At 44.8% G+C, this 22,591-nt stretch overlaps 1 protein-coding gene and 1 long non-coding RNA gene across 6 annotated transcripts in view; one reads left to right on the top strand and one right to left on the bottom strand.

Moving 5' to 3' along the window:
- Positions 1-1,748: 1,748 nt before the first annotated feature.
- Positions 1,749-20,692, bottom strand: LOC124109591 (uncharacterized). 4 transcript variants are annotated; one of them, XR_009224257.1, is made up of 5 exons: positions 20,364-20,692; positions 18,109-18,272; positions 10,971-11,071; positions 9,757-9,902; positions 1,749-1,988 (listed from the first exon to the last, which is right to left on the bottom strand). It is a non-coding gene; the product is annotated as an uncharacterized LOC124109591 (long non-coding RNA). The 4 variants fall into 4 exon arrangements; XR_006857031.2 differs by lacking the exon at positions 9,757-9,902 and having other exon boundaries at positions 20,364-20,689; XR_006857032.2 differs by lacking the exon at positions 1,749-1,988 and having other exon boundaries at positions 7,807-9,902; positions 20,364-20,690.
- The window catches only part of Trio (trio Rho guanine nucleotide exchange factor), a 339,986-nt gene continuing 337,137 nt past the window's right edge, over positions 19,743-22,591 (top strand). Inside the window, exon 1 of one of the 2 annotated variants that reach the window (XM_058570740.1) lies at positions 19,743-19,899. In XM_058570740.1, coding sequence (XP_058426723.1) covers positions 19,743-19,899 — 157 coding nt within the window. The remainder of the gene's footprint in view (positions 19,900-22,591) is intronic. The other variant, XM_058570741.1, reaches the window with a different exon arrangement.

Raw genomic sequence — 22,591 nt, 5'->3', positions numbered from 1 at the left:
GAATGAGGCAATGCCTCAAGAGCACGACAGCTGAAGGCTATCTGCTGATGGTGCTCCCAGGAGGTCTGGGTGGTGCAACACAGGCCTGTCAGGAAAACCATAGGAGTGTTGTATTTTAGATTTTGAGACAGGGTCTCACTAAGTTGCTAAGGCTGGCCTCAAACTTGAGATCCTCCTGCCTCTACCTCCCAAGTCACTGGGATTGCAGGAGTTTGCCGCACCATGCCCAGCCTCCTTCAGATCTAGACTTGCATGCAGGGGGTTGGACTGGAGCTCAGTCTCTTCAAATCTCATCGAACTTGGAACTCTCTCCGCTGTGGAGAAGTTCTGGTCCCTCAGGCAAGCTCTCCTCACAGGCCACCCCACAGATTGTCAGAAACACCTGGGCAGTGGGCACAGCTTGAGTTTCCTTCTCAGGTGGTTCATAAAAACTTAAGGTGATCAATGGTTCACAAGTTATACCTGGACAAGGGTAAGCCCCCACTGAGCTGAAACCAAATCATATGCTACCTCGGGATGAGCATGACATTTCTCGTGTCAAGGACCTCTAGGGGCTGGGTATGTAGCCACAGGTAGAGTGCACCAAGCGAGAGGCTCTGGGTTCTATCCTCAGATCTGCCCCCTGCCAAAGGATCTTTAGGTAATTCCTGTAGAATAAGGGTGTTGACTTTGTAATGCCTTTCAGCTAGAGGGTTCTTAATTCTAAGACAAATTAGAAGGCTACCACAACGGTCTAAACATTGATGATGAGTACTTAGGGAAACATCAGAGAAAATGAAGGGAGGGTCGTGTTCATGGAGTAATAATAAAGACCAATTTCATGGAAACTTTGCTGTGTGCTGGGTGGACCACATTCAGCTATTTACACACCTTGTCTAACTGAACTTCAGAACAACTGTGTGATATAGGAAATGCTGTTGTTGTGGCACGGGGTGTTCTGTCACTGAGCTACATCCCCAGCCCTTTTTATTTTTTATTTTGAGACAGGATCTTGAGGAGGTTGGCCTAGAACTTGCCATTTTCCTGCCCTCAGCTTCCAGAGTCTCTGGGATCACAGGCCTGCACCGCCATGCCTGGGATCCTTGTTTTACAAATAAGGAAATGGAAGCCGAGCTTCTTCTGTTTATACAGATACAGTAGCTAGGTTGGAATCTTAACCTGACTCCGATCCTAGAGCCATACTTAGTTACTATGCTACACAGCCTTTCATAATATTGATAGAAATGGAAAGCACTGGATCAATGAAAGACAAGGTAGGTTCATGGTACAAAGGAAGTCAGTTAACATACTATAGAAATGATCCTGAAAGGAAGATCAGAAAGGAAGGAAACTCACCTGGAGTCTGGCTTTCTCTCACTCACATGTGAGTCCAATTGGTGTGGGTGTGCATGTCTATCTATCTGTCCACATATCTTTTACACCCTCATACCCATCCATTCATCCATTTATGTTTCTATCTATCCCCAAGCTTCTTCGGAAAATAACTCAAGGAAACTTAAATAAATAGGGAAGGAAAAAACTCTTAAAAATAAAGATAAAAGAATAAAAGCCGTATAACAAAGAGGAATTTTTTGTAAAACTGGTGCAAATAAGCACAAAACTTCATTTCTGAGCATCTTGACTTCCAAGGTATAAAAAGAAACACCGTGAGTTACAGTTCGCATTAACTTAGGAAAGGAAGCACGACCATCTGTCAGCAGAGACAAACTTTCATACTACCAAAATCTAAAACAGTGAACACACGGGTTTTATTTATTAAAATAAATAACATAAGGCCAGTATCTTCAAATGCAGATGAATCCCAATAAAGGCAGTATACATAACATGAAATTTTCATTAAAGGATTCCAGGGTAATATCATCTGAAAATGCTCTGTCTGTGGTGGTTTCTAGACTTACACATTAAGGAAATCCAGCCATGTGACCTTCTGCTCCTCTGTAGTTCAATACAGTCTCACCTTCACCTTAGCACTGGCTTCTTCATTTTGCCTAGTGGGAAAACAAAACAAACAAACAAACAAAAACAGAAGGGGATGCCAATTAGATACCTTCATAGAATGTGGAAGAGTAAGGAAGGCAAGACCACAGGCACCCAAGAAGATGTCACCAATGTGGTGACTGCCATGCAAGGAGTGAGAGACAGAAAGAATATGGCTTTTAAATGGCTTCAAATACTAGCCCACCACCTTAGAAAAAAAATCACAGTGATACATTTCAGGTAACAAGACTTTTGTTCTTTCCTTGCATCTCCACAGCTATGAAGAGCTGAGCAGAGGAGAGACTTGCTGAAAGAACACAACCAGAGCTTCCCTCTATAGGTGGGAGGTGTCTACCTGAGTTTTGACTCAGGGAAGGGTCTTTGCATCTTGGAGCAAAATTGAAGGAAGGTAGAAGTGACATCTCTTACCACCTTGAAAAACACAGGTTGCCGCTAGCCAGTGAAGGATGTTGCAACCTGAGAGGATGTTTGCTTACAGGGAAGGAGACATGTTATCCAGGCACCCTTGACCTGCTCACAGAACCCTAGATCAACAGCAAGTGTTAGAAGCTCTTCTTGAACCATGATAGTTAACTCAATCCACATTCTTTGGGGTTCCTCTTTGTGAGATGTTGCAAGTTTCTGGTTGTCACCACTATTTTTCCTCCTGGTGTTTCTGGGTTTGAAAACCATACTTCCAGCCATTGGAGGACAATATAGATGCCTGCTTTCTCCTCTGCAGGAAGATTCAAGTGTGAGTATCTGGGCACCTGCCAGCCATCCTTTCTTTGCATTGCTAATGTCACTGGCCTAGTCAGATCTTTATAACTAGATTAGTGCTCCACAACCTTGTTAGTGTCATGGCACACAAAAAAATAACATCATTCACTTTGTGTAATGGGGTTACAGGGCTGGAGGAAAATGGCTCGGCTCCACCCAGGCCCTAGAAGGCCGCAGAGGTGGGCACAAGCATCCAAAAATTGACATACTTATAACCCAGTCTGGGTGCACCCACTGGAAGCTCTGATCTGGAACACGGAAACAGATGCTTAATTTTGTCCCGTTTCTGTTCCCTTCCTTTGGTTCACATTGTACATATTGCTTAGGTTAATTTTCCCCAATTCAGCAATTTTCATTATATTACTTTGCTGCTCACATCATGAGCCGCGGCTGCCTGTCACCTGTTGGAGTTTTGTTTTGTTTTTAATTCTTTTTAATTGTTGATGGACCTTTATTTATTTATATGTGGTGCTGAGAATCAAAACCAGTGCCTCACACATGCTAGGCAAGTGCTCTACCACTGAGCCACAACACCAGCCCCACCTGTCGGATTTTTGATGTCCTTGACCTGGCAGTCAAGGGTTGCCACAGTGCTGCCTCTGGTTGTTTTCCAGGATTATGTGGCACAGGCCCTGAAGTCACCACTTCCTCCCATGTGTGCCTTTATCACGCCACTCTTTTGCCTAGTCTGCTCTTTACGTTGTCCTTCCCATCTGCCCTTCAAGATCTAGATCAAATCACGTCACCTCCATGACACCATCCCATAACAGGGTTTTCAAAGGTAATTAACTAGGTTTTTGTTTTAACCTCTTTTCCAGTTTTATGGTCCAATGTTCTCCAAGTCCCTCCCTGTGTCTCAACAGCTCAAGGAGAAGAAAGGTTTAAACCAACCGTCCAATAAATTCAGAAGATGCCATAGTATGTCTTTCCCTCTTGAGATGCAAAGCATACATCTGTCTAAAAGAATTTATTAACTTTGTATTAACCTTGAGTTATTCAAACTTAGTTCAGCATGGAACTTTCGAACAATAACACTTATTAACTTCCCATGGGATTTGTTCTATAAAGTAGACTTTAGGAAACATAGCTGAGATCTTCCAGATCATATTCAAATAGGCTCTAGTCTCAAATTTAGCTTGCACTTTTATATTACAAGGTAGAAAAAGCGAATTAAACCTGATCGCAAAACTAGATAATCTGAACTTCCTATAAATAATCTCTTTCCCAGCAATGCTCAGTACTGAACAAGAAAAGACATAACAGTGGTACCTGTCAACTGTATAAGATCTTAGATTCAGCTCTGTGTTTGGAACTACAGCAGAAGTTTGCTAGGATAAATTTGAGTTTGCTAGGATAAGTTTGCTAGGATAAATTTGCTAGGATAAATTCAAGAATAGTACTAGTAGCAGTAGTAGTAGTAGTACTACTACCAGTAGTAGTAGTAATAGTCGATAATGAGCACCTAAACCAGGGGCAGTGGCACACACCTGTAATCCCAGCAACACAGGAGGCTGAGACTGGAGGATCACAAGTTCAAAGCCAGCCTCAGAAAAAGTAAGGCACTAAGCAACTCAGTGAGACCCTGTCTTTAAATAAAATACAAAATTGGGCTGGGGATGTGGATCAGTGCTTGAGTACCCCTGAGTTTAATCCCTGGTACTCTGCCCCCCCCACCAAAAAATGATCACCTCAAAAGAACAGCAATTGAAAGTGCTTTTTGTGTGTTTTAAATCTTTATAACAGCACTATCAGGTATGCTCTATTCTTAATCTCTATTTTACAGGTGAGGAAACTGAGACACAAAGAGATGAAGTTTCTTTCCCAGTTCACACATCTATGGAAATAGCAGAATATCTCAAATCTAGGCCCTTGATCACCAAAGTCTTGCTCTTGATTCTGTTATGCTGCTCCTCAAGGAAATCAAAGCTCTTCACTCCCTTGCATAGGGAAGGCGTTTTAGAGGTGCATCGGTCAAATGACAGCAACAGATTGATTAGATGCCTTCTTTATGCAGCTCTGCCTAAATATCTACTGATGTCTATGCTCAGAAGTCTAGTTTCCCTTTATTCCATGTGGGTAGTTTTGTCTCCATAGTTCATTTTAAAGATCACATTGCACTTATTGTTTGTACTGTGAGTCTTGGCCTTTGACTAGAAGCAAATAAAAATTCTGATCTAGGAACTCTTCCCTTGTCACTCCACTGCAAAAGAGGTTTCTCCTTTCTATGAACTCCTTTGGCCTTTATTGTGTCTTCTATGTATTTGAACATATACTCTGTTTTGAAATCATAATTGTCTTGCCAAGTGACTGGGTCTTATTTTTCTAACCGGGTCTGCTCACTTAGTGTTCCTTGCACTGTAATGCTCAGAGTACTTGAAGGTCCGTTGGCTGATTTGTGACTTCCAAATTCTGGAGCATTTCATAATTACACCATATGAACTCCTTTGGTCCAGCAGATTCATCCCTGCCTTCCTTTACCCTGCTGGTCCTCAGGGGGCTGACCCATGGGGACTCATCCATGGGTCTGGATGCTTTCTGGTCTCTGGTTTGATGCAGTCATCAGAAGGGACCAGCAGAGACGCAAGGCAGGGAGGAGAAAGAGGCTGGTACTCATCCTCCTACCTTCCTCCTTGTTAGCTACGGGTTGTCATGACTAAGCCACTGTACCCAGAAATTGGGTCAAGAACTATTTTAAGAGCCATTTATTAGCCTCATACTCCACAATCACTAGGAATTCCCACTCTTCTCTTGTTTTGTCTCCTGTCCTTTTGCAACTTCTTGGGCACTTGACTGAAGAGTGAATGTCACCCCCAGCCACATGCCCTACGTAAAACAAGTGCCACATGCCTCTCCTTTAGGAAAGTAGGTAAGGCATCCCTATGCCCTGGCTACTTGAGGGGAAGTACCATGTGTTGTAATCATTCAAGGACAGCACCTGCCATGAGAGATTCCCAACTGGCCCCAGGAGGCCTGCAGTTAAGGACAGTGAGGTTCAAGTCAGATTCCTGAAGCTCATGGTTGGTGGTACATTTTGCCTACCGGGAGGAATCTTGTATGAGGGCCTGTCTTACTACAGTAGCCTGCTTCTGAACAGTCTGACCTTTTTAAAAAATATATTTATTTTTTAGTTGTAGTTGTCAATACCTTTATTTTACTTATTTATTTTTATGTGGTGCTGAGGACTGAGCCCAGGGCCCCACACATGCTAGGCTAGCGCTCTACTGCTGAGCCAAAACTGCAGCCCCCAGTTTGGCCGTTTTAGCATTTACATTAGGGTCTGAGAATTTCCTGAGATACCCTGACATTCTATTGCCTTGTATTGAATTAGCTACAGCCATTCTCAGCTAGATTGGATTTTTATTTATGCTTAAACAGCTCTATTGAGATATAACCACATAACATACAACTCACCCATATGAAGTGTACCATTTAATGATTTTAGGATAATCTCAAGGTCGTACAACCCTCACCACAATCTAATTTTATTTTTTATTTTTTTTTAAAAACAATTTTTATTTTATTTATTTATTTTTAAGAGAGAGAATTTTTTTTTGATATTTATTTTTAGTTATTGGCAGACACAACATCTTTGTTTGTATGTGGTGCTGAGGATCGAACCCCGGGCCGCACGCATGCCAGGCAAGCGCGCTACCGCTTGAGCCACATCCCCGGCCCTAAAATAATTTTTTTTTAATCTTTTTTTTTTTTTTATTGGTTGTTCAAAACATTATAAAGCTCTTGACATATCATATTTCATGCATTAGATTCAAGTTGGTTATGAACTCCCAATTTTACCCCAAATACAGATTGCAGAATCACATGGGTTACACATCCACATTTTTACATAATGCCCTATTAGTAACTGTTGTATTCTGCTACCTTTCCTATCCTCTACCATCCCCCCTCCCTCCCCTCCCATCTTCTCTCTCTACCCCATCCACTGTAATTCATATCTCTCCTTGTTTATTTTCCCATTCCCCTCACAACCTCTTATATGTAATTTTGTATAACAATGAGGGTCTCCCTTCATTACCATGCAATTTCCCTTTTCTCTTCCTTTCCATCCCACCTCATGTATCTGTTTAATATTAATCTTTTCTTCCTGCTCTTCCTCCCTGCTCTGTTCTTAGTTGCTCTCATTATATCAAAGAAGACATTTGGTATTTGTTTTTTAGGGATTGGCTAGCTTCACTAAGCATAATTTGCTCTAGTGCCATCCATTTCCCTGCAAATTCTATGATTTTGTCATTTTTTAGTGCTGCGTAATACTCCATGGTGTATAAATGCCACATTTTTTTTTATCCATTCATCTATTGAAGGGCATCTGGGTTGGTTCCACAGTCTAGCAATTGTGAATTGTGCTGCTATGAACATCGATGTAGCAGTATCCCTGTAGTACGCTCTTTTAAGGTCTTCAGGGAAAAGTCCAAGAAGGGCAATAGCTGGGTCAAATGGTGGTTCCATTCCCAGCTTTCCCAGGAATCTCCATACTGCTTTCCAGATTGGCCGCACCAGTTTGCAGTCCCACCAGCAATGTACAAGAGTACCCTTTCCCCCACATCCTCTCCAGCACTTGTTGTTGTTTGACTTCATAATGGCTGCCAATCTTACTGGAGTGAGATGGTATCTTAGGGTGGTTTTGATTTGCATTTCTCTGACAGCTAGAGATGGTGAGCATTTTTTCATGTACTTGTTGATTGATTGTATGTCCTCCTCTGAGAAGTGTCTGTTCAGGTCCTTGGCCCATTTGTTGATTGGGTTATTTGTTTTCTTATTGTTTAATTTTTTGAGTTCTTTGTATACTCTGGATATTAGGGCTCTATCTGAAGTGTGAGGAGTAAAAATTTGTTCCCATGATGTAGGCTCCCTATTTACCTCTTTTATTGTTTCTCTTGCTGAGAGAAAACTTTTCAGTTTAAGTAAGTCCCATTTGTTGATTTTTGTTATCAACTTTTGTGCTATGGGTGTCCTATTAAGGAATTTGGAGCCCGACCCTACAATATGTAGATCGGAGCCAACTTTTTCTTCTATCAGACGCAGAGTCTCTGATTTGATATCTAGCTCCTTGATCCACTTTGAGTTAACTTTTGTGCATGGCGAGAGGAGGGGATTCAGTTTCATTTTGTTGCATATGGATTTCCAGTTTTCCCAGCACCATTTGTTGAAGATGCTATCCTCCCTCCATTGCATGCTTTTAGCTCCTTTATCAAATATAAGATATTTGTAGCTTTGTGGATTAGTCTCTGTGTCCTCTATTCTGTACCATTGGTCCACCCTCCTGTTTTGGTACCAGTACCATGCTGTTTTTGTTACTATTGCTCTGTAATATAGTTTTAAGTCTGGTATCACTATACCGCCTGATTCGCACTTCCTGCTTAGAATTGCTTTTGCTATTCTGGGTCTTTTATTTTTCCATATGAATTTCATGATTGCTTTATCCATTTCTACAAGAAATGCCGTCCACAATCTAATTTTAGAACATTCCCATCTTCTCACAAAGAAGCCGTATACACATTTAGAGTTATTTTCCTTTCCTTCCTTTTCAGCCCTTGGCAATCACTAATCTACTTTCTGTCTCCATGAATTTACCTATTCTGGACATTTCATATAAATGGAATCACTCAGTATTTGTCCTTTGTGTCTGGCTTTTTTTCACTTAGCTTAATGTTTTCGTGGCGTATTCATGTTATAGAACATATCAGTGCTCTGTTGCTTTTCATGATTGAGTAATATTCCATTGTATAGATAGAAAGCATTTTCTTTATCCATTCATCCGTTGATGAACATTTGGGTTGTTTCTACTTTTTGGCTGTTGTGAACAACACTGCTAAGAACATTTGTTTGTACATTTTTGTGGGGACATATTTTTGTTTTCCTTGGATGTATACCTAGGAGTAAAGTAGCTAGTTCATACGGTAACTTCCAAACTGTTCTTTAAAGCTGCACTGTTTTGCATTCCCACCAGAAATGAATGAGGGTTCCTGTTTCTCTATATCCTTGTCATTGTCTGTCTTTTTATTGTAGCCATTATAGTTAGTATAAAGCAGTTTCTCATTGTCATCTTGTTTGCATTTTCCTGGTGGTTAATGTGATCGCACATCTTTTCATGAGCTTATTGGTTTTTTTGTATCCAGTCTTTATGTTCACAATTCCCTATCCAAAACTTTAGCAGACAGTTGGGTATGGTAGTATACATCTGTAATCCCAGTGACTCAGGAAGCTGGGGCAGGAGAATCACAAGTTCAAGGCCAGCCTCAGCAACTTAGCAAGGCCCCATGCAACTTAGTGATATCCTGTCTCAAAATTAAAAATAAAAATGACTGGGATGTGACTCAGTGGTAGAGCATGCCTTGGTTCAATCCTCAACACCTAAAGGAAAACAAAAAAAAAAAACAAAAACAAAAAACCCAAAACAACAAGAACAACAACAAAAAACCTGAGGAGTCAGATGGAGTTCAGAATTCTGAACTTTCTGAAGTTCATTTAAATTACAAGTTTTCTCAGATATGGAAAGGTAGCATAATTTGTATCCTCTAAAATGTTTAATATTCTCAGTAGCATCCCACAATCACACTCTTCAATATTTCTGCTGCAAAAATACAATGATTGGACCTAGATGGGATTAAAATATATGATCTTATGTGATGTCAAGTCATTTTTTACCCCCAGTGAGCTGCAAAAAACACTTGTTTTCCAGAACTTTTGGATTTTGGAATTACAAAGGAAGGACCAAGCCTCTGTACATGTCCTTGGGTTCCAGCTAGGACAGTGAGATAGTCATCATCTGGATGCGCCATCGCTTGCTCCATGACCCCTATGAGCACTGTGCTCTTTAGCATGGCCCCTTAGGAATGCTCCTCAGAGTCCAGCAGGGAGCAGAGTCCAAGGACAGAGCCCTAGGTCACATCTCCTCCCTGACCTGATTTTTCTGTTGCCCCATGCTGACTAAAGAGGCATTCTCAACATAGCACCACATTGCCTCAGGATGGTTGGGGTTACCTTGCTTCTCCAGAGAAAGAGGGGCAGCCAGTGAGATCTTCAAGAGAAGGGTATGGAGAGGTCATGATACCTAGTGCAGGGGTAGGTACTAATCCCTGCACACATATCCAGATATCTCCGTTGCATTTTCCAGACTCCAACTCTAGCTGTAGAGAATGGGGAGGGTTAAATCTGGCAAATCAACAAGAGGTTAGGGCTAAGGGTCATTGAAATGCTTGGTCTTCTTCAGCCTCACTGTATCCTTTAAAATGCTATCAGTCTGTGGTCTCCCTACCTGCAGTGGGCCCACGGGGACTTCCTTTGAGAAAACAGATTATAGCTCCTTAGCTATCTTACTGTGAGATATTCTGTCCCAGAATGTGGAGAGGGGCTCTCTGTCCTCCCCAACTCTGCTCCTAAGCCATGGTTATCTGCTCAGAAAGAGTCTGTTGCTTAGAACTAACCCTATGATTTTCTGAGGTGCTTTGAGCTAGAGACCACCGAGGTGATCTCAGGAAAAGGGAGTTGGTTGTAAAAGCAACCAGTGCACAGTGCAGACAATGACAGTGAGCAGGTCACCACTTGCTCCTTTCTGCTCTGGCCCATCCACCTGCTGCCCAGGTGCCCATTCCTTGCTCCTTACTCCATGTTTCTAATTCAAATAAGAATGGTTCAGTCTGGCTTGCCTTTTGATGTTCTTACTCTCCAGGAAGGGAGGTAGAGATGGAGGAGGGGCAGATGGGGGTTCCATGAAATAACTAACAACTCTTACAAGTGCCTTCCTCAAAGGCAGGCAAGATTGTTTTCTCAATTTCACTTGCCCAGGATCAGGGACTGAAAAGCAATTTTTACTAGGCTTCTTTTCCTCCATGAGAACATCTATCTGATGTCTCCAGAAGAAGATAGCCAACAACAATGGTTTTGAAGAGAAATCAACCCTCTGATGATGTTTCCTTATTGCTTTGTGTAGTTCATGATTTTGCCCTGATAAGCAAAAAGTAAACAAAGGTCCCAGGTGCTTTCTAAGAAATGATTCTCCTGTCGTGCCTATATTCTCTCGCCTCTTTAGGTCCCTGAGACCTGGCAGGTTGGTAGAAGGAGGAGAGAGGCCTGTAGGCAAGCTCTTTGGCTTGGGAGGGAAGGAGTCCTATGGGCTATGGTTGGACACATGGGGTCAACTCTGGAGATGGTCCACAATGTTGGGCCCCATTCTCATGGGTCTCCTTTCCTATTACCTCCAGGTGCGTGGCTTTGCTCTTCCAGCTGTCTCTGCCATGAGGTCCCATTAGTGACTGCAGTGGTCCTAAGTCCACGGGCATCTGATGGATTCTTCACTCTGGGAGATGACAGCAGTTAGTTTCTAGTTAAAACCCCACTGCAATCATTTGCAAAGCTTTTAACAAGCTTTGGCTTCATTTCCTAACATTCTGAGGAGTCTGCATAATCTACTTTCAACCTAAAAACACTTAGAATCTTTCCACACAAATGATCCACATCCCCCCTCTCATTCTAAATAAAAGGCAGAGTCCTTAGAAAGCATCTAGGTGGTTTAAAGTACTGGGGTTCCTGTACCTCACCAAACACATCTCCTATATTCCCCAACACCCAACTACTGGCCCTTCCTGCTCTTGCCTTGGGACCTTGCAGACACTGTTCACTCCCTCCAGTCTCCTCCCTGCTAGCCTCCTCTTTCTAATCTTGCTCCAGTGTCACGTTGCTCATAGTCCTATTCCCCAGACTTCTCTTCCCCTTTTCTGTCTTATTCTATTATGTTGAACCTATTTTCATTTGGCCAGGATGCATTTTGCTTGTATTGGCTGACACACCTCACCCTCTCTAGAAAGTAAGCTGTGTGAAGTAAGATTACTGTTCTATTTTGTTCACTCTTGTGATCATAGTCCTTAAAGAGTGTCTGCCACATAGTAGGGGCTCAATATATGTTTACTACATGAATAAATTAAGACTTCTAGAGTAGCTCAAAACTGGACATGGAGTTTTTTCATGGTTTCTTGTTTGTTATCAAAGACCTGAAGATTCAGTGAGTAAAATACAAAAATCCTTATCACTCCTGCAAATGAACCAGGGTAGACTTTTCTCAAATTCTGCACTGGAAACAAACAGCAAGACCAGCTCCTTGAGAGAGCATGGTAGAGGCTTTTAATGAGTGTGCCTTCCCCTTCCATTGCTCTTTTCCTTCTTTTATCCTGCATTACTAATGCTTGGCTAATCCCCTAATCTTCTCTATAAGGTAATCAGTGATAAAGCTTTAAGGTGTTAGCACTCCCAGGAGTCTTTATCCTTTAAAGTGAGGACCACAAAATTTCCAGGATCCAAAGGAAGGAATCTCACCAGGTAAATTTTATTTATTTAATTTATTTATTTATTTTTAATATTTATTTTTTAGTTCTCGGCGGACACATCATCTTTGTTTGTGGTGCTGAGGATCGAACCTGGGCCGAAGCATGCGTGCTTGAGCCACATCCCCAGCCCAGGAGGAAGCCATTTGTTTTGTTTTGTTTTGTTTTGTTTTGTGGTGCTGGGGATTGAACCCAGGGCCTTGTGCATGCAAGGCAAGCACTTTGCCAACTGAGCTATATTCCCAGCCCTCACCAGGTAAATTTTAGATCTTGCATATTTTGAGCCAGAGAGGGGGTCAATTTGGAATTCTTTAAATTTGGGGGAGGGACCAGAAAGTCACCAGTTCTTAAAAAAAAAAAAAATGAGTCTGGAACATTGATCAATTTGAAGCTAAGGTAGTAAATACAGATACTGTCATTTCTCCCACTCTTGTCTAATTTATATACTAGAAATAATAAAATTTTGCAACTTCCAAATTTGAGCTCATTTCTAAGTCAAATTTATCTGTATTATCCCCCTCCCATATTGCTGAATTTTCCTGATACTACATCAGGATCTTCATCAACTCCAACCTCAAATGCAGACAGGCAAAAGTATGGCAGAATTTGTACACACACACACACACACACACAACTTTCCTCCCATATACCTCAGATGCTTCCAAATTCTACCCCATTTTTGTTGTTATTGTTTTGTTTGTACCAGGAAATTGAACCCAGAGGCGCTTAACCACTGAGCCACATCCTTTTTTATATTTTATACTTTATTTAGAGACAGGGGCTTGCTGAGTTGCTTGGGGTTGCCGCGGCTGGCTTTGAACTCATGACCCTCCTGGATCAGCCTCTCAAGCCCCTGGGATTACATGCATGCACCACGTTGACCAGCCACCTCCTGTTTCTTTCCAAGGTCATCCCACCTACTGTCTCTTCCATTTCCCACCAGTCTTCTCTGCTTAATATGGATATTCAGAGATATTTCAATGCCTGGAAAAAACACTGATGTAAGGGGCCTCCAAGGACTCTTTGCCAATCAATCATCCCTGAAGCCCAGGCAGTAGTTCTTGGGGCCCTGTGTCTGTGAATAGGCATTTAGAATGTAGGGCTCTGACTTGGATCTTTCTAGTTTAGTGGTCACCCCAAATCAATAAAATCCAAGAATCCAGGTTAATTTGGACTCATTTGTCAGTAGACTTAGCATTACCTTGTGGAATAAAATGCTCTGGTCTTTGAGGGTGGGCTCCTCTTCATCCATGTGTCCCTTAATTTGGCTCAGAATCAGCTGGGGAGTTCCAGGGCACTCTTGAGTCATACCTCCCCCCAGGATTACACAATGTATGGCATAAAAACTGAGCTCCGGGGCCCATGTCTACTCACTTTTTATACTCATCTCTTTGATAAATTGACAAGTCTAGAAAATTCAGGAATCTTTGTGTTCTTGAGCTCAAATTTAGAGCTAGGATTCCACTATGGTTGGATATGATTTAAGCATGTCCCCCAAAAGTTCTTGTGTTGGAAGCTTGATCTGCAGTGTGACAATGTTGAGAAGTAGTGTGTAGCCTTTAAGAAGGGGGAACTAGTGAAAGGTGGTTAGGTCATTTGGAGGCACTGCATTTGGAAGTTCTCATGGGATCATGGTTAACTCTCCAAAAGAGGTTGTCATAAAAGAGTAACACTGTTCCCTCCCTGGCTACTATCTCACCATGGGATCTCTCCTCAAAGGTGTTCCTGCCAAGATTTCATCCACCATGATATGACACAACAAGGTGGAATTTTTGCTTCCAACACTGTGAGCTAAATAAACTTCTTTTCTTTATATTTAGACTCAGGTATTTTGTTATAGTAACAGAAAACAGACTAAAACAAGTTTTAAATTCTGGCCAGAATCTCCTGGACATTTTCAGAGGATGTTCTCACATCTATTTATTCTTACAACCACTCATGTTATAATTCTCCACATTCCTCTGGAATGTTTTTCTTTACCTAACTCACCCAAACAATATTCATAAGGTCAACATGTAATCTTTCCTTAGAATGAGTTTCATTAGAAAAATTGGAGGACTAGTTAAATATGTTAGCTCATGGATTAGTTATAGCAAGGTTGCTATAACTGTAAGTATAATAAACTGGGCAGCTTAAAGTAATAGAAATTTATTGCTTCAGTGTTCTGGAGGCTAGAAGTCTGAAATCAAGTGTAGGTAGAGCCATGCTTCCTCTGAAAACTGTAGGCGAATCCTTCTTTACTTCTCCCTTGCTTCTGGTGGTCTTCTAGCAATTTTGGTATCCTTTGGCTTGTAGATATATTGTCCCAATCCTCCATCTTCACATTACATTCTTCCTGCATGTCTCTCTCTTCACACGGCCATCTTCTTACAAGGACTCTAGTCACATTGAATTACTGCAGTATGACTGTAGTCTTAAATAATTACATCTTGCAATGACTCTGTTTTCAAATAAAGTTGCATTTTAAAGTATTGGGGGTTAGTCACTTTTTAAGGTAAAAAAATGGAGTTTTTTTTTTTTTTTTTTAAGTTGGGCATAGGTTTGATAAGAAGGAAAGAAAGTATACTGATGTACACGCTGAAGTGTCTGAGTTAGCTGTCGTTCCACATTTCAGTTCATGCCTTTGGGCTCTAGGCACATGAGTACCTGTGTAATGATGGCAAAGGATCTCTGCATCTTGTAGCCAAGACATTAAACATGAAAGATGTGAATAATATAATACAGTATATGATTAAATGCTAAAATGCTGCTGCAGAATCCAGAGATAGGAAAGATCAATTTGAGTTATGTAGGAGCTTCATGAAAGGGGATGAAATTTGAGCTGAATTTTGAAGGTTGGGTAGGATCAACAGCAGCTGTCATGAAACCCTGTTTAGATCTCTTGCACATGCTTAGATGGAAGAAGGAAAAAAACCCTGTGTGCAGCCTTTTTCTCTTATTGCAATCTGGGTGAGTCTACATGTGTGTCCCACACTTGCACACAAGTCTTTTTGGGGCTGACTACCTGAGATAGAAGAATTGGCCAGAATCTAGTCCTAAGACTAAAGCCCTGTTTTTGCCCAAATATACACCAACTATCCCTACCCACCCTGATCCCCAACACCCTCAGTGGTTATTACACACAGTCAGTCACTTTCTCCTTCAGGCTCACTTTCAACACCCCTTACCCTCACACTCACCCTCCTCCAACATGGGCTAGGCTTTTTTACTTGCCACTTCCCAGGTACCACCAGCAGGGTATTGCCAATCTTTCTATGGTAGCTTGCTATCCAATCTGTCCCTCTCCTCCAAGCAATTTTTATTTTTTCAAATTCTTGACCTTTCTCAACCATTTTATTTTGGTGGCAGTGAGGGGGTTCTGTATTCACAATCCAAAAAACGGGGTTATTATGGAAGGGATGCAAAGAGAAATAGGTTGGCACATGGCTTCTAAGTTTTAAGAGATATTTTTGTAGCCTATGGCAGAGAGAATAAGTGGAGGGAAAAGACTGTATTATTGGGGATGGAACCCAGGGCCTTGTGCATGCTAGGCAAATGCTATACTAATGAGATATATCCCAGCTCTTTCTTATATTTTATTTTGAGGAAAAGTTGATTAAGCTGCCCAAGCTGGCTCTGAATTTGCAATCCTCCTGCCTCAGCCTCTTGAGTAGCTGAAATTATAGGCATGTGCCACTGCACTCAGCAAAAGATTGTTGAACATTAAAAGTTTTCTCTTAAAGAGCACAAAGGTTATGCTGAAAACAGTAGAAATGGAAGAAAGCATTGTGAAGCTGGAGTGAGGTTCCCCTCCTGCCATTCACATATCTCTAACTATCTATATTTTTTTTCATTTTTCAAATTTGGGTTGGTGGTAGAGATGGAGAGCATTAAACCCCAACATGACTCTGAGAAAGGCTGTCCCCAGCTAGGCTTGAGGGATCTGAGAGCAGAGATCTTGTTCTTTGTTTCTAGGTCTGGGCATGCTGGGGTCTGAGCATGCCTGTGAGCAGCTGAGTATTTTCCAGGGTGGCTGGGAGTAGCTCAGGAGGGGCACTGACTGCCAGCAGACCTCAGAGTTCCCACGGTTGGATGAGGAGCAACCGCTGAGGCATGGCCTTAGCAATGTCCGCAATTCAGGAAGGCTGTGGAGTTGGAGGGGAAGGCATGCCAGCATGAATTTAGGATGACCAACAACCAGGTACAACCTTTCTGTTCCCACTTTGAAAACTTAAAGCTGAAAGCTCAGCTATAAGCCTTGGGGTGGGTGGGGGTAAGCAGCAGGGGGAAAGCACTCAAAAAACAAAGAAAAGCACAAAAGTTTGGGTTTTCCCTGAACTAGGATTAAGCCGTTCTTCCTCTCAAGGGGAATGCTAGCTGGAGACAGAAATTAACCAATAGGGGAAAAAAAAATAAGAAAAAGAAACATTGTCAACAAACCTGAGTTGACAGTTGGTGAAATTTGGGTCTATTGCTTTTTTTTTTTTTTTTAAATATTGACCATCCAGAAAAAAAAAAAAAATTCAAACTTCTAATGCTTGGGAGGCTGAGGCAGGAGGATCACAAGCTTAGCTACTTAGCCCTAACAACTTCATGAAACCCTGCTTTAAAATAAAAAACAAAAAGGGGTGGGGCTGTTGCTCAGTGGCTAGCGCCCCTAGGTTCAAACCCCCAAAAATACATAAACAAAAATTAAAAAATGAAACAATAAAACTTTAAAAACAAAATTTTCTCTTAAATAGATTGATGTTTACTAAAAAAGTTGTGAAGAGAGTTCCCATATGCCCTATACTTGGCTTTCCCTATTATTATCATCTTTTATTAGGAGGGTACATTTCTCACAATTAAAGAAGCAATATTGGTTCATTGTTATTTACCAAAGTCCATATGGTATTCCAATTTTCTGATTTTCTCAAGCTTTTATATAACGTGGTTTTTGGTTCCAGGATCTCATCAAGAATACTACAAAGTATTTAGTTCTTATATTTTGTTAGGATACTCATGATTGTGACAGTTTCTCTGACTTTGTTTGTTTGTTGTTTTTTTTTTTTTTAGATTTGCTTTCTACACTTACCTGGGCATTTCTCAAGTATTTAATTTTTTTTAATATTTATTTTTTAGTTTTAGGTGGATACAGTATCTTTATTTTATTTTTATGTGGTGTTGAGGATTGAACCCAGCGCCCTGCACATGCCAGGCAAGCGCGCTACCACTTGAGCCACATCCCCAGCCCTGACTTTGCTTATTTTTGATGACCTTGATAGGCTGGGATTGTGTTGGTCAAGTAATTTGTAGGCTGTCCTTCAATTGGGATTCCTTTGATGTTTTTCTCACTATTAGGTGTTATGGGCTTTTGGGAAGAAGGACACAGAGATAAAATGCCATTTTCATCACATCATATCAAGAATCCATGCTATCAACAAGACTCATTGCTTCTGATGTTCACCTTAATTATCTATCCAAGAAAGTGTTGGTCATGTTTCTCTATTGTAAACGTACTTTTCTCCCCTCCTTTTCATTTTGTATTCTTTTTTAAAATTATTATTTCTTTTTAGTTGTTGACCTTTATTTATTTAATTTATTTATATGTGGTGCTGAAAATTAGACCCAGTGCCTCATGCATGCCAGGCAAGTGTGCTACCATTCAGTCACAGTCCCAGCTCTCATTTTGTATTCTTTGGAAGGAAGTTCCTGTATGCAGCCCACAGTCAAGGAACAGGGAGTTTTATTCCATCTCATTCAGGGCACAATACAGACATAAATTATTTTTAATTCTTCTGCATAGGAGATTTGCCTGTTTTCCCCTATTTATTTACTTAATCATTTATTTATATCAGCAGATATTTATTTTATACTCTTGGCTATATTCAAATAGTGTGTTATTTATTTTCTTGTTCAAATTTTCTGGCTTTGGCCATTGGGAGCTCTTTCAATTGGATGTTGTGTTGCTTTGACATACCCCCAACATTCTTGTTAATTAAAACAAAACAAAACAAAACCCAACTTTTTAGGTGGGTGTGGGAGAGAACTTCCTTACCTTCTGACACAGCAGGATGCTCCAGGTTCTTGTTAAATATTTCCCGTCCCAGGATTAGAATCAGCTATTTCCCCAAGGAGGACTGGTTCCTTTTGTTGAAGAATGGTACTAAAAAGAAGATCTGGGTGCTAGCTGTGTTGGTTGTCCTCTGCAGGCCCACTTAGCTGATAGAGCAAGGAGATACATGCATTGTGTTACTACCCTGTGTAAACACATATTTATATCTATCTAATCTCTCTCTCTCTATATATATATCTACTATATATATCTCTGTAGCTCTACTAAGCCAAATAAGAGTTCACACTGATGACTTCAGCTCTGACCCAAGAGCACATGGACCACTCTAGCCTCCTTCTGCTGGTAACAGGTAAGAGACCTGGTGGCCATCATCCACTATTCATTTATTTAAGTGTCCATTTCCAGTATATATGTGTAGTATATAGTTGAAAGTTGTAGTTTCCGTGTTGGTTTCCCCAGCATTTGATTGCTTAACTTTTGACACCAACCACTTAACTCTGCTTGTAGCCACAAAACCAGCAAACGATGCCTGGCTCTTCCCAAAAGGTGCATTTCCTCTGGTCTCCCATTGTCTTCCCCGCTCGTTTTGGGAGACTGAGCGCAGTGGATCTGGGAGTCTGAGGTCAAGCCGGAGGACGCTCCGGAGATGGGGAGTCCTAGATTAGGAGTCTCAGTTTGAGGACACTGTGGCCTCCGGGACTGGGGCAGATAACCTGTTTTCACGACCTCTTGGCTCATCCAACAACTACTGGAGCTCCACCTACGTGCCAGTGCCCGCGCTGCGCCAGCGAGGGACACACCAGCCCAGTGCTGGAGTCACCGGGCCCGCCGACGACCTAAGAATGAAAGGGCTCTCTCTAGTTCTGGAAGATGGTGCTCGCGGCGCCGGAGCGAGAGCCCTGGCAGGGGGCGCAATGCCCGGCCTGGGAACGTCAGCTGGGTAGGCAGAGCGTTCTACCCTCTTCCTGAGGTATAGAGCTGCCAGGCGGAGACCTCGCAAACCGAACCCTCCCGCAGCCGCCAACCGGCCCTCTGAGCGTCCCGGAGCCCGGCGCGGCCCCGCCCCTCTCGCTAGGCCCCGCCCACCTGCCGAGCCGACGCTCGGGTCCCTGACGAGACTCACCGGAAATTCCCGAAGCCCCTCTTTTTTTCCTTCCTTTCCTTTCGCTGCTCTCCCCTTTCCTTTCACCCGGGTTCCCTCAGCCGTGATTTCCCCCTCCCCCTCCTTCCTTCCCCATTTGAAACCAAGATGGAGGCTCGCGGCTGCCGCCGGCGCCCGTGATCCCGGAGCTCCCGCGGGCCACGGGCCTCCGCCCTCGCGACTGCGTGTCCGGCGCGGCGCGCGTAGCTGCCCGCGTTCCGGCCGGCGCCGCCGAGGCCGTGGCTCCCCGCCTCCGCCCAGCGGTCGCCTCTCGGCTCCCGGGTGGAGTCCTCGTCTATGTGGGCGCGCTCCTCGGGCCAAGCCGCCGCCGCCCGCCGCCCCAGGGCTCTGCGTCCGCGCGCCGGGCGCGGGCAGCTGGGTGCTCGGCGCCGTCAGGCCCGGCGCGGAGCGGGCGGCGCGCGGCGCTAGGGGCGCGGGGCCCGAGGCGGGCGCGGCCGCGGGCGCCGCCGCAGCCATGAGCGGCAGCAGCGGCGGCGCTGCCGCCCCCGCCGCGTCCTCCGGCCCTGCCGCGGCGGCCAGCGCAGCGGGCTCAGGGTGCGGGGGCGGCGCTGGCGAGGGGGCCGAAGAGGCAGCCAAGGACCTGGCCGACATCGCGGCCTTCTTCCGATCCGGTGAGTGCAGCTGTGGCCGGACGGCCCCGGCGGCGGCGCTGCCCCGCGCGCTCGGCCGACCCCGGCGCTCCGGGTGCTCACTCGCCCTCTCGCGGGTCCGGCCCCTCGCGCTCCCGCCCGGGCCGCTGCACCCTCGTCCCGGGATCCCCGACCCACGGCGGTGTCACGCTGCCCGCGCCTCGCCGCCCCGCGCGCGGCGGCTCGGCCCGGGCGCCGCTGACTCGCCTTTCCTGCTCCCGCCCCTGGTTTCAGGGTAAAAATCCCCCGGCCTCTGGTCCCCAGCGGCCAGGGATCCGAGGGTTGGGGCGCAGGTTCTTTGTCTTTTTCGCGAGAGGGCCTAAGAGGCGGCGGCAGGGACGGCGTGGGCGGAGGCCCCTGTCCCTCTGGCGGAGTGGACCGGACTGGGGCCACTCCGGTGCCGGGGAAAGCGAGCTCTTCTCGCTGCCGCCCTGGCCCATTTTTACCTGGACCCTCCTCGACCCTATTAGCAGCCGGGTTTCTCCGCATGGTGTCTCGCTTTTGAGCTCCTCGGCCTCGGTCTACACTTCTGTGAAACGGGCAGCTATGACATCCGCTGCCCAGGGAAAGCGGAGTACCCTGTGGTCGAGCAGAAGGGCGACGGGGTGAGCCATTGTCTCTGAGGACGGCCCAGGAGGGAACGTGGTGGCCCTGGAGGGCGGCGTAGGGCCGGAGCTCGCGGGGTACTGCGTGGGTAGTGTGGCGGTGGAGGCTGTGCCAGGTGGCTCAGTGTCCGCCCCGGCGAAGAGGGGGTGGCCGCGGCGAAAGCGAGCATTGCGACCCGCCAGCGGGAGGGGCCCGGGTGTGCGGCGTAGGGGGCGTGACGGGGCGTCCGCGGGACCCCGGTGGCGGTCCCTCCTCCCACCCGGGACCAGATAACCGGCCAGCGTCCCAGCGTCCGGCTTCCCTGCGCCCAGTCCTCGCGCGTGGAGGCGTCGGCGGCGGCCGCCTAGTGGCCCGCAGCCCGGAGCGCCATCCCCATCGGGCCAGGCGCGGGAGGATGCAGGCTCTGCGCTGGAGAGCCCAGGAGGGCGGACCAGGTCGGGGCCCCGGAGGGACGGGCGGGCAGAGGGCTGGTGCCGGGTGCTGGTGGCGACCGGGTGCAGGACCGGTGGGTAGCGGACCCGCCTGAGGAGCAGTCTGCGCTGGGGCAGGCGCGCGAGACCGGTGGCTCAGTTTCTAGGTGGCCTCTTTCAAAACCAGCTTCCCAAGATTCGGTGAGATCAGTTGGACAATTCCGGTCACTAGGAGCAATTGCAGCCGGAGGCCTTGGTCAGAGGCAGAAGTTAGTAGTGCCGGTAGATACGTGATTTAGTACTGTCTTCCTCTCCTTTTCTTGTTCTTTGCCAGGCGGGATTATTTTTGATTCATTTTAACGGATTGGTCGTGACTGGCAATGACACACTCCTACTGTAGTGTCGGCTTGGGGTTAATATACTCTCCAGTGCTCCCACTCCTGTGAGGTCCCTGCAGAAAGCAAAGGTTTATGAAAACATTAGCTCCTTCAAGTGGAACTCTTTTCCCATCCCCTTTTCCTTTTGTCCCCATCCCCCCTTTCGTGTGTGACTAGCTTGGTAGAGCAGCCCTGTCTTACCTCTTAATAGCAGAGCTATGACGTGTTCCCTTCATGCCCTGAAGCTAAAGTCTAGCCTGTCTTCTTTCTATACCACCTGTCACAAAATAATAGATTCTGCAGAATTCAGCTCCTTTCTGTTAGAAAGTCTCTTTGCCCTGGAGATGGAATTTTTGGTGCTTGTGAGACCAAACTGTCGTATGTCTTTATTATGCATACCTTAGGAATCTCTTCTTTTGCTTGAAGAGCCCCAGAAGACAGTGAGTTGAATTGGACTTCCCAAAAGCTTGTACCCTTTCAGTGTAGCTCTTTCCACGATATCCTTTACTCTTGGTTGTGTTGCCCCGACTGCCTAGGCTCCTTCCTGTTCCAGTTGAATTTGGAGCAGAACCATATAATGTTGTTCATTGGCTTGCTTCTTTCTTTCACCCTCCAGAATGACTTAAAATGACTTGACAAACTTCCCTTTCAGTAGTTTGACTTACTGTCAGGAGCCAGGACAGATTTTTAGCAGGCATTGGTACCAGTGTCCCATTCCAGAGGTAATCTGGAATCTTTAAAAAAGAGCTTTTCCCTGCTGAGCACGGTGGTGCGGTGGCACATGCCTGTAATCCCAGTGGCTTGGGAGGCTGAGGCAGGAGGATCTCAAGTTCAAAGCCAGCTTCAACAATGTTGAAACACTAAGCAGCTTATGAGCCTCTGTCTCTAAATAAAATACAAAATAGGTCTGGGGATGTGGCTTAGTGGTCAAGTACTGCTGAGTTCCTGCCCCCTCCAAAACAAAACAAACAACAACAACAACAAAAAAGCTTTTCTCTGTTTTGGGCAGCTTTGAATCCCTGCTCTAGATCTTGGCTATAAGGTCTAGGCTTGGGATGTCTAGCAGAGGGTAGAGAAGGGCTGATAGGTTGAATATGTAGGCATGGAGTTTGAACTGTCAGGACAGAACAAGCAGGAGGGCCCTGGGTGGAGACCTCATCTGGGAGACAGGGGCCTCCTGGGTAGTTTTTGATTGAATGTGGTTGCTGAAGATAGGAAGCAGCCAGGTCTATCTGTACAATCTAGCTTTCTTTCCTAAGATACAGAAACAGAAAATAGGTT

This window comes from Marmota monax, unplaced genomic scaffold (assembly GCF_021218885.2).
Source record: "Marmota monax isolate L192 unplaced genomic scaffold, Marmota_monax_Labrador192_F-V1.1 WCK01_AAM20220418_F8-fsc00120, whole genome shotgun sequence".
NCBI lineage: Eukaryota > Metazoa > Chordata > Mammalia > Rodentia > Sciuridae > Marmota > Marmota monax.
This window is presented reverse-complemented; position numbering and strand designations above follow the sequence as displayed.